The sequence below is a fragment of the Alligator mississippiensis genome, chromosome 5 (genome assembly GCF_030867095.1).
Source record: "Alligator mississippiensis isolate rAllMis1 chromosome 5, rAllMis1, whole genome shotgun sequence".
NCBI lineage: Eukaryota > Metazoa > Chordata > Crocodylia > Alligatoridae > Alligator > Alligator mississippiensis.
In genome coordinates this window covers 76775144-76787509 of record NC_081828.1, presented here as the reverse complement: position 1 = coordinate 76787509, position 12366 = coordinate 76775144, and the positions used below count along the sequence as shown (strand labels likewise).

The following is a 12366-nucleotide window of genomic DNA, read 5'->3' as shown; positions in this document are numbered from 1 at the left end:
GATAATGGGAGCGATAATTAATCTCCTGATAATTGGTAGTATTAGTTTCATATATGATTCTGTGCTTGGAGTGGAATAGAGTCAGTCTGATATCTCAGGGGCCTGGATCTTTAGAACAAAAGTAACATAAAAATACACCATTATTTTTCATTGCTATTCCTTTCCACCTAAAGTTAGAATGAAGTCCTCACTATTTCACACTTCAGATAATCTGCATCTCCCTTGAGGTGATTTGCCAAATGTTGGAGGTTCTCTTCACCGTATGGGACTGATTTCTAAGTACATAGAAGTTAGCAGAGATACTCATTGGAATTGTCCCTGATCAAAAAAAGATAGCAGTATTCTGCAATATGGTTGTCATCACTAAAATCCCATTATTTTTGCAACATACCAAGAACATTTATTAGTGTGCTATGACACATAAGTAAAACTAAACTGCATTTGTTAGAAAGATTAAAGTATATTTGGTTGTGATATAGCATCTTTACCTTTTTTCCTTCTTCCCCAGTACATTTACTGCATCCAAACAAGCATAATGTCTGAATGCATTTTCCTAGTTATTTTTGTAAATTAGTATGCAAAGTATCTATGGTGTTCCTATTCTCTATCTGATGTAGAATGGAGTGAAATTTTCCAAGTTAAATTTTTATTGAGACATTAAATCAGATTTGAGGATACTGAAATATTTCTTAACTAGATGCAGAGTTCATCTAGTTCCTTATTTTACAATCTTTCTTTAAAATCTTTTAAAAAATGAGGCATCTATGTTAATATTTTAAACATAAAATATTTAGGCTTTCTGTTTGAAACCAATCTTTGTTAAAATATCCTTTGATTTTTAAAAAATAAGGACATTTTAAAATACTTAAAATCAAAATGAAACTTATTTCATCAAAGCAAATTATTTCAGTACCCTAAAAAAAAATTCTAAATCACAATTATCATTTTTTTCAAAAAAAAAAAAAAAGGAAATTGCACACAAACCAAAAAATCCATTTCTTGGTCAGTTTTTCTGTAATTGTTCACAGTATATCTGAACTATTTAGTATTATACATTCATTTGCTTGTTCATTATTCTCTGTATTTATAGTTTGCCTGTCTCCCAAGACATGCTCAGTAACAAGCTAAGGAAATATAGACTGGATGAAAATACCACAAGGTAGATACATAACTGGTTTCGACCTCAAGCTCAACAAGTAGTCATCAATGGCTCAAAGTCTACTTGGGAAGAGATATTAAGTGGGGGTCCCCAAGGTTTTATCCTGGGTCCTATATTGTTTAATATCTCCAGCAATAATTTGGAGGATGGGATTTAGTGCACACTTAGCAAAGTTATAAATGACACTAAGTTTGGTGGAGTTGCAGACACCCTGGAGGGTAGGACTGGGATCCAGAATGACCTGGATAGACTGGAGAAATGATCCACAAACAATCAGATGAGATTCAACAAGGACAAATGTCAAGGCCTGCACTTGGATTGGAGTAATTGCATGCACAAAAACAGACTGGGAAATGACTGGCTAGGCTGCAGTACTATAAAGAAAGACCTGGGAGGTTACAACAAACCATAAGTTAAATATGAGCCAACAGTGTGCTCTTGTTGCAGAAAAGGCCAACCACATACTGGGTTGTATTAACAGGCATGTCACTTGTGGATCAAGGAGAGTGTTTCTTCTACTCTACTTAGTACTGATGAGGCCTGACCTGGAGTACTTTGTCTAGTTTTGGCCCCACACTTCAATAACAAGGATGTGGACAGATTGGAAAGAGTCCAGTAGAGAATAACAAAAAATATTATGGGCCTGGGAGGAAGATTTATGAGAAAAAGCTGAAAGAACTAGGGTTATTTAGTTTGGAGGAGAGAAGACTGAGGGGGGATTTGGTGAATGCCTTCTAATATTTGAGGGGTGTTTACAGAGGAGATTCATACAGCCTTTTCTCTGTGGTAGGGGACAGGGCTAGAAGTAATGACCTCAAGCTTCAGCAGAGGAAATTTAGGTTGGAGAGTATGAAGAACTTTCTGACTATGCGAGTGTGGCCTCACTGTGCCCAACCAAAAACCACACTTTGAGTGTCTCCCCTGGGACACCTGTGTCTCGTCGCCCCCTTCCTGGAGCCCACTCACAAGCCTGGGGTAACTGCTGCCGCCACCCAGGCTCTGGTCTTTATTAGGGCTCTGTGCCACCCAGGGTACACAGACGCTGTAGACCTTGGGGGTGCTTAACCCACTGTGGCACATTGGGATGCTTCCTTTATCCTGGAGCATTCACCAGTAGCCTCTTGTACAGGAGGAAAGTAAAAAAGCTGTACCCACCTTAGCCAGCCAGGCAAAGGGAGCTGTAAGGCTAGTCTCTCCCTCTTAAGCATACACAGCAAGGAGTGCTATAACAGATTGCTTTATTGATCAAAGAGGGAGAGAGAGGGAGGAAGGAATACAAAACAATGGAATAGTGCAAGAAAACCAACTTGAACAAAACAGAATAGGCTTGTTAAGCTTTTGATGCACATCTAGATCACTTAATCCTCAATTACTAGCTAAAATTCAGGTAAATTATTCACGTGTTCATCTGGAGACTGACAGAACTCTCTGGAGGCTTATTACTTGTTTCACTGTTGCCAAGAAAAAGCCCCCCCCCTCCAAGATGGAGTGACCCCTCTTGTACCTTTTTTGACCTCATCACTAAATCCCAACCAGAAGCAGGGCCATTGGTTACTGACTGATGCTTTTAAAAGACGTCAGCATCACCAGGTGGGATGACCTGGGTCAAACAAGTTGTTTGGCAGGAACTCCTGGACAAAGAAAGAGCGCGTTCCCCCCTCCCAATGGAATTTTTTACCACCCAGTCATGTAGTCTCGATAGCCTGAAAACAGAGGGGTTGGGCAGTCTGCTTACAGCAGTCAGACAGACTGGAGAGTGATTTCTTCACAGAGTGTCATCATAATCCTGCCCTGGGTCATAAGGCTGGGTTAGATGACCATTTGAGGTCCCTTCCAGCCCTGCTTTCCTATGATCATGTTTTACTTGACATGACTATTTATTTCTGCTTCTGTTTTAACTGTTTTTATTAAATGAAGTTTATAAAAGCTCTATCAGGAAATCACTTAAAAAATAGCAAGACTGCTCATTCAGAACCAGATTCTTAATTGATATACATTAAGGTTGTCAGGTGAAGACAATGAGGCTGCACCAATTTATATCATTTGAGACTCTGACACTTAGATTCTTTTATTAGTATGTTTTGGAATATTTACCTTTCCCATAGCAGTTCTTAAAATGGAGAGTATTAACATGTACAATAAAATAACTTTTTTTTTCTAATTAATACTTTTTTTCCTAATGTGGAAGTTGCTTTCAGTCTTTAAATAAATGTTCAAAAAACTGCTTAAAACGTGGATCTACTCTGAAATATAACACACCGAAAAATGCCCTTCTGGATTTCTATGCTTGTGGTATTTGAATGGTTTCCAAATCAGTTTTACTCACTTTATAATTCTAAGGATGAGGTCTTTGGGAGTTGGAGCGGAGGAGGGAGAGTTGTTTTGTCTTTTGTTTTGTTTTTTTAATTGCCATCCATATAGGAATCAGTATAGAACCTGAAAGTCAAGAAGGTTTATTCTCATGGATAAAAAACAGTACTATACCATTCTGCAAATCATAATCTGCTATCAGTTATACCTGTGCCAATGCAATGATCAGATTATTATCCAGTGAAGTCTTTGAAAACCTCATTGTCCTTGAGATCATACAGGTTAAGTGTTTAAAACCAAAACTGGATTTTGAGTTCTGTTCTTGATGCAAAGGTAAAATAAGAATCCAGCTCCATGTTTCATACTTTTTCAGTTGGGGAAATGGAAGCAAAACCACCAAGATTAAAAAAATAATTAAGATCATGTTTCTCAGCACTTTGGAGAGCCTGGCTAAATATGCTTGAATATGGATCACCAACCCTAATTGTATTATTTGCATTAATACAGCTAAGTCCTTACTAAAATACTGTACTTTTGAGTGAAATCATTAGTAGTGAAAGCTTGCATAGTATTGTTCATAGATTTCATATTCCTAGGTTTTATATGCCATTCCATTAGAATTTGCTAATATATGTAAAAATAGCTTAAGCAAAGACATTACCTTGTTTGTTTTTCTTGTTATTCTCTCAGAAGTCCAGCTTTGGTGCGACCTGAAACAACACCGTCAGCCAACACTACAGAAAAGCAGGAAATAAAAGTTTCCCGTGTGAGGAAGTTAACAAGACAGTACAGCTTGTGAGTATCGTACAGCTCTACCTGCAGATTTTTGCCTACCTCCAGTCTGAAAATCAAAAGGGTGCTAATTATTGTTGACAACATGCCTTCAGAAAGGCACAAGTGCAATTACACGATAATGGTTTTGCGTTGATGTTGGTGCCTTTCATGTCTAAGAATCTAACAGTACTTTGTAGTTGAATGGATATATAATCGACATGCTCTTAGTGCCCCACTGAAGTACAAGTCCTCTCTCTTTATATGGTAATGTAGACTAGGGAGCTGAAAATACCTTTTCCACTTAAAACTTGGAGGAAAGTGTAGGTAGGCAGGTTTACAGAAAAAAACTGCAGATATCTGTTTAGGTTTCATCAGCTAGTACTGGGCATAGCTTCATAGCCCTTATAGTCACAAAAGGACTGGATATTTATAGCCATCATTATCACTGTACGTTCTAAAAAATAGTTTTGCTAGTACTATAAAACCTCATGCCTTACTATGTACTACATCTCAGCTACTAGGAATTGTGAAGAAGCTGTCCATAGAAAACAAGATCTGCTTTCTCATCCTGTTTCTGCCCATAATTTTTTCTGTGAATTCCAGTATTCCCCTCCCATTGTAAAAATGAGGATAATAACGATTATTGTTATTAATGAATAATAATAATAAAATGTACATAATTAATATTGTTATTAATGACAATAAGAATATGACTTAAGTCTTAAGAAAATCATAGAGTTTATTATTCAGCGCGACTTCTTTCTCTCTCTCTCTCTCTCTCTTTCTCTCTCTCTCTCTCTCTCCCCCCCCCTCTCTCTGGTTGCTGGACTACATGCAGAAATTTGTGATCCTCAAGTTGGAGCTAACAGAACTAGATCTTTTTGATCAGGCATCAGGGGTTCATGCTTTTAGAACTAGGGGTCCCTCATGTTGATAACCTAACATTACACTTAAGGTGAAGCTTCATGTTACACTTAGACCATACTAAGGACATTTAAAACATGAGTTTCTGCACATTAAAGGTTGTTAACTTATACGAAGTGCCCTCTGAGTGTCTCAAAGATATGCCACTTCAGGCAAGGGTTAACTCTGGGCCTTGCTACATAGGTCATTTTAGGATAACTCCAGTCTGCTCCACAGTGGCTGCTTGCAGATGTTAAAAAAACCCAAACAAACCAAAAATGGCGCTTTACTTTAAACTTGGCATGTTCCTATGCCAAGCCCTGTGCGTGCCCACAAGAAGCAGTACCTTAATTGGACCTGGCTTGCCCAATGTCTGTATGGATCTGGTGCTTTACTGGGGCTTTTTTGGTGCTTTTTTCTAACAGCTGCTTGAATCAGCTTTAGCTAAAAGTGCCAAAAAGCCCCACTGAAGCACCCAATCTATAAAGGTGCTGCAGAGCTGGGTCAAAATAATGTGCTGCTTGTTTTGGTAAAGCACGTTTTGTTTTGGTTTTTTAACATCTGCAAGCAGCCAGAGATATAATGATCAATTTTCAGGATTCCAACATCCCAGGATGCACTGCTCCCAGCCACCACCCTCAAGCAACACCCCTGTGCACCAGCCCTGTAGGGGCAAGTCGCACATTGCAAGCAAGAAATAGTATTCATCCTTAACCATGTGATTGCTTACGGTACGCTCTAACTTTAACACTAACATTCAGTAGATTTAGTATAGTCTAAATGTAGCATGTAATTTCAGCCTTAATTCATTTATTTTTGTAAAGAGATCCTTAGATGGAAGGTGTTGTTGTTATTTGTCTTTCTTATGGACTTATTCAGTATGGGAAGGATCACACAGCCACTGTAGAGAGATCGTAAACTCAAAAGAGTGGAAAGAAAATGATGATACCAGCAGGCACCAAAAATATCAATTTAATGAGGAAGGAAAATAGAAACATGCTGTTCTTATAAGAACTCCTTCTGGCTTCTCCCTTCTCAGTGACTTCAGATATGCAGTAATTGAATATCATTAATATGCAAGAATATTTCCTGGTTCACAAAGAGAGTCATGCCTAGCAGGCGGGGACAGGAGTGAGGACTACTACATTTGCAGGGATGAACTAGAGTTGGGAGCAACCAAGGGCAACCTCAGTTCTAAGCCAAGGGACAGGAACTGAAGACCAGAGTCCGAAACCAAACTGGAGGACTAACCAGGAATGAGAGATCAGGAAGTAGGCCAAGGTCAAACTGAAGTCCAGAGGGTTAACTAGGAGTCAGGGAGATGGAGGATTTACTGGAACAGGAGCCATGCAAAGATCAGTAAGTTGTGCAGCAAGGCACAGGTGCTGGAGGGGTTCCTGAGAGCAGACTCAGGACCAGAAGGAAGGGAATAAGGCTTGTTAGGCTCAGTTACTCCAGCGGCAGGGTAGAAGCTTCACTTGGTCTTGTCCCTGCTGGCTAGGGCCTAGCTTTTCCTGGTTAGTTCATTGGGTTCAGCCAATTAAATTAATCAGGCTGGAGGGCGTGAGCCTCACTGAGCCTACTCCTTACAGAATACTGATAACAGCTTTCCCTTCTATTGAACTTTTCATCCAGAAGGATCCTAATAAATAGATATGTATCTCTATAAAACTATTCTAGATCTAGATTTAGTTCCTTTCCCTATCAACATTAAACAGCAGTCACTTCTGGTATAGAATATGGTAGCATATTGTATCAGCTAACAGTCATACCTCAAATTATTTTATGAATAGAAATAGGACAAGGATAACTTGAGTCAAATTGGAAATTTGGAAAACTATAGGTTGCAAACTTATACAGTAATTACACATGTTGGAATATGTCCGGAACATCACACCTAACATATAGGAACACAAAGCCATGGGTTGGCCAACAAGACAAGGGATGAGTCTTCGGTATTCTGAGATACCAGCCAGGGCTTGCCAAAAATATTTGAAACAGAATTAAGATGGGAATTGACAACTCACACTGGGAAGAGAAAGCCAATTCAATTATTCCATGCTAGCATATGAGGTAACAAATAACATGGAACTTTGCAGCGTTTGAGGCAAAAAATTTCACACGGTTGGTGTCTCCTTGTTAAGACTGTCTAATGTTTCTCAAACACAAATAGGCTTCTCTTAACACCATTTTTACTACCCTCTCTTTACTCACACTTAGGGCCTTGTTACACATTAATTTTGAGCAGCTCCTGGGGCTCATAACCCCTGGACTTTCTTCCCATTAACACCTTTAAGTGGCTTAAAGCTCTTGTTATGCAGCTCAAAATTATGCCACTTGAGGGCAGGAGTAGCTCTGACCTGCACACCCCATTTCCTGTTCCATTAATATGTGGCCACTCCCCACAGAAGTGCCTCTCAAGTTCAAGTCCTCCAGTATCCCAGGATGCAGTCATCCCTTCCCTGTCCTCCTATTCTATGGGCTTTCACACCCCTAACTGCTTAGTGGAGCAACCCAGGGACTGGAGCCACAGCTTTTCTATTTCCCCCAAGCCCCTAGTCTAGGAATGGCAGCCCAAAGTACCTTTCTCCCACTGTGTTGAGCCTGTCTGGGCAGGTGGCCACTTCTGGACCCCATGGCCCCCCTCCCTGGCTCTGGCTGCTTGCAGTTATTGCCACCCTCTGTGAAGAAGAGCCTAGTTCAATGCTGGGATTCACTCCTTATCTCCCTTTGCTAAGCAAAGAGCTCTAGGCACACAGCTCTAGCAGTGCTCTGCTCCATGCACCTGATCTACATGCAGCATAGTGCAAGCTGGCGGCAGCTGCTGTGGGGTGGGGACTTTCCAGGGAAGCTGCTGCTCTGGAGTGGGGTGACTGCAGGTAGATCTGAGCTGCAAGCATGGGGCTGAGCTGCTGCTCATGTGGATGTGGGAGCTGGTTGCAGGTGGACTTTGTTTCCAGCTGCAGTGAAGCCAACTTCGGGGGGAGTTGGCATGCCTTGGCCAGCCCCGCTGCCTCTGCAATACTCTCTCCTCTCTTCCTCTGCACCGGAGGGGGTGTAGCTGCCTGCCAGGGAACTATTGACCAATTCCAGATCTGGATCATGGGGACAGCCACCCCCAGCAGGGGCTGGGGGCAGCTCAGCCTTCCTGCCAGGGCTGGAAGCACAGGACCCCCCCAGTGTAGCTGGTGCCAAGCCCCAACCCCATGGAAATGGTCCCAGGGGTCGGCTGCTAATTTGGTTTCAGGGGAGTTGCTTTGGTTTGTACCTCCATGAGCTCCTATCCACCCTGCAGCAACCACAGCCTCAGCCTCCCTCTGCTAGCCCAGAGGAGCTAGGCACTTGGCCTCTAAGCCTGAGCCTTAGAGGCATACCAGGCCTGTAGTGACAAGTCACAGTTGTGCAGGTGGGGGACAGTTAGAAAAGGTTTCTAGACTAAAGGTGTGACTGCTCCAAACTAGCACTAAGCTAATCAACTTTTTTGCCACTCACAGTGTAACATGTAACAGGGCTGTTAAAGAAGGGGACACATTTCCCAGCTACTTCAAATAACACCTGTTTTACATTCTTTTGTGATAGTAGAGGTGATAAACATCTTGTGGGTAGGGTCAGCAAATGAGGGCCTGACAGACAACTATGAAGTGATCAGGTGTTTGACAAGATCCTAGGAAGGCAGATAACAGGGAGGAAAGGTAGGCTGCTCTTGTAGCTTAAGCATAATTTGGGAATTTGAAAGATCTAAATTCTGTTGCAAGCTCAGTCCACAGACTTATTTTCAGAACTTGGAGGAATTTCTCAACTCCTTTGTCTCAGTTTACTCCTATCTCCTTCACTAGGAAGTTGTAAGCTTAATTCATTTTTAAAGCAAATTCTGGTCTTCAGAAGTAGATATAGAGATCCAAAAATATGAACTTTCATCTTTGATTAGAGAGAGGGACAATGAGCATCAGAGTATGACAATGAGAATCAGAGATCTGATGAGAAAGTTTGAATTGATTAGTTTGAGGCTATCACCTCTCTTGTGGGTAAAAAAAAAAAAAAAAAAAGACTTGACAGATAGAAAAGGTTCAAGACAAAAAGCCAGCTGAAGGACATGTTGTCAGACTAATCAATAACAATGTGGAAGTTCAGAAGGAGGATGACACTGCAAGAGAAAAGAAATCAATTCTGTTGACCAAGTCAGAATTTCTTGAAGAACATTTTAGTCAGGGATGTTCCTGCCTTGAGCAAGTGGCTGGACTAGATTTCTTTACAAGGTGTCTTTTAGCCCTACTTTTCTATGATCCTTTGTTAAGGGAAAAGGCAGTCACTTCATTACATAGTGCCCAAGCCATTTAGAGTGTTAGAGGTCAAAATGAGCACTTGAATTGCACCCAGAAAGCTATTGGGAGCCAATGCAGACTCCAGAATACTAGAATTTTGTGTCTCTGGCCACCCACCCCTATCAGAAGGTAGGGCTGCCATAATTTGCATCAAGGGCAGGCCCACACTGAGCTCACTGCAGTAATCTAGGCTTGAGTTTATGAATCTATAGAGAACGTAGTGCTTAGATCCAAGTCTGAAAGAAAGGGATGCAACTATTTCACCAGATGGAGTGGGTGAAAAGCACTTCCAGCCACTGCTGCCCCTGAAGATCCAGGTGCTTCAGGGGATCCCGGAGCATGCAAAGACTACAAACCTGAGTCACAAGGAGAGGCTGAACCCCCATCAATGATAGGTGTCCCATTTCCCCTTTCCTACCCACATCAAATGGTCTGCCTACCACCATCACTCCTGTCTTGTCTGGATTCAGCTTCAATTGGTTCACCTGCCTCCAATCCCCAACTACAACCAGGCAGTGGGAAAGAACTGAGAATGTGGGGCCCAGATCATAGAGGGAGTGTGAGTGAGCACTATGTGCTATAACAGCATTACAGAGCCTGAGAAAGGACAGTTCCCATGGGAGCATGAAAAAAGGTCACTTAGATGAGCTATGGAGTCCAAAGCAGGTGAAAATTAGAAAGGACCATGCTCAGTGGTAAGAGACTGAAGCTCCACAGTCAGCTTGGCTATGAAGCCAGATTGAAGATCTTGGACAAGTTTATGGAATGGATAGGGTGACAATGGGTAGTCCCTATGTAGAAGTTCAGAGTGGAGGGTGTTTGGTTTTCCCATGCTTCTGAGTTTTGCATTTCGACACATGGATCCAGAAAGGATTGTTTTCCTCTCCTATTGCTGCAGGTGTCAGGGATATTTTATTCTTACTTTCTGCTGAAGCATTGTGTGCTGGCTGCAGCCAAGGCTGAGGATATTGATAGGGGTGTGCCAATGCTCCTTCTGGGACTTAAAAACTCAAAGGCTCCTGGCTACAGGGTCTTGCTCCTTCACTCAGGGTAATAATGATTGCCACATTGGGGATCAGGAGATGGAGGAGGGGAAGGTTGCTTTCCTCTGCTGTGAGGGGAATAGCGCTCTTCCTTGGATCTTTCAAGCATATGATAACAAATCTTGACAGGGTATTGACATCCCTTTGTTTTACATATAGCAAGTTATGCTGTTTTTGGCATTCTCCAGAAATGTGCCTAGTAGTTATGTGGGAGGGTTGTTAATACAGTTTTAAGAACAGGTTAGACCAGGGTGGGCAAAATATAGCCCACGGGCTGGATTCAGCCTGCAGTAGGTCTTTGTCTGGCCTGTGGCAGGTCCCTCGGTCCCCTGGACCATGGCACATCCTGCTATCCCCTGGGCATGCAGTGGGGCTGGGTTGGCACTGTGGTGGGAATGCCTTTCTAGGCAGCACAGGTGGCAGGAGGCTTCTTCCAGCTGCCACTGGCCCCAACCCTGCAGTACCAGCAGGGATCTGTGCTGCACAGCCTCAACCCAGTGCTCCCTGTACCTGCTCCAGGCTCGCGCAAGCGCAGCAGTGGTGTGGAAAAAAAGCTGTTGTTCAACATGGGGGGGAAAGCAGCCCCCCCCCTCACTGCTGCTAGCAGTTCCCTGCTGCAGCTGCACAGAGCCTGCGCTGGGCTGCCCTGTATCTCTGCCGCCGTCACTGCTGCCTCCAGGCTGCCCACCTGGGCAGCAGTGGCAATGCAGAGCAGACACAGGGCAGCCCAGCGCAGGCACTGTGCAGCTGCAGCAGGGAACTGCCAGCAGCAGTGAGGGGGAGAGGCCACTTCCCCCCATGCTGAGCAACAGCTTTTTTCCAATGCTGCCACTGCTGAGCCTGGGAGTGCAAGCCCACAGCAGACGCAGGACCTGCAGGGATGGGGCTGTGTGTACAAGTCCCTGGCAGTACCACAGGGCTTGGGCTGGCAGTGGTGGCAGCTGGAAGAAGCTGCCTGCCACCTGGGCTGCCCCGCTGTGGAGGTGCCTCAGCCCCACTGCATGCCTGGGGGAAAGCAGCCATGGCCAGGTAGTGCAGAGTGGGCTGGGTCAGGGCTGTGTGCGGGTTCCCACTGATCTGATCGGGGGGGGGGGGAGGGGTGAGTCCAGAATGGGTGCAGGATGGGGCTGGAGCTGCGTGCTGCTGGCAGTGGTGGGAAGGCTCTGCAGGGTGCGCAGGCTTTGGGCTGTTGTGGGGCAGGTGCTGACCAGCTCAGGGAGACACTCGGGAGGTGCTTGCATGCACATAGATTCATAGATTGTAAGGCCGGAAGGGACCTTGGAAGATCATTGGGTCCAGCCCCCTTCACCAACCAGGAAAGATAACTGGAGGTCTGGTAAGGTAACCCCCAGCAAGGTGGCTGTCTAGTCTCCTCTTGAAGATTTCCAGGGTAGGTGATTGCACCACCTCTGGAGGGAGCTTATTCCACAGTCTGGACACCCTGGCTGTGAAGAAGTTTTTCCTAATGTTGAACCTGAATCAGTCTTCAAGGAGTGTGTGGCCATTACTCCTACTTTTTCCCCTCGGGTGCCCTGGTGAACAGTTGCTCACCGAGCTCTTGATATACTCCCTTAATGTAGCGGTAAGCTACTACCAGGTCCCCTTTCAGCCTCCTTTTCTTCAGGCTGAAGAATTCCAGATCCCTCAGCCTTTCGTCGTATGGCTTGCCGTGTAAGACTTCGATCATACGGGTGGCTCTTCTTTGGACTCTGTCAAGCTTGTCCTTCTCTCAAGCTTGTCCTTCTCACCATACCCACAAACCCTCCCCCACAAACGCCACAACCACATCCTCCCCTAGACACAGTCACACACCCTGCAAACACTGCACCCACCCACAGCCTGCCCCACAAACCCC

General features: G+C 43.9%; 1 protein-coding gene and 1 long non-coding RNA gene across 4 annotated transcripts in view; one reads left to right on the top strand and one right to left on the bottom strand.

Annotated features, from left to right (window-relative positions):
* LOC109282772 (uncharacterized) overlaps positions 1-4200 on the bottom strand; it is a 38797-nt gene extending 34597 nt beyond the window's left edge. The window contains exon 1 of the long non-coding RNA XR_009462475.1: positions 4131-4200. This is a non-coding gene — a long non-coding RNA (uncharacterized LOC109282772). The remainder of the gene's footprint in view (positions 1-4130) is intronic.
* Positions 1-12366, top strand: part of EPB41L4B (erythrocyte membrane protein band 4.1 like 4B) — a 303377-nt gene that overhangs the window by 239418 nt on the left and 51593 nt on the right. For all 3 annotated transcript variants that reach the window (XM_059728506.1, XM_059728508.1, XM_059728507.1), the window contains exon 20: positions 4160-4264. In XM_059728506.1, coding sequence (XP_059584489.1) covers positions 4160-4264 — 105 coding nt within the window. The remainder of the gene's footprint in view (positions 1-4159; positions 4265-12366) is intronic.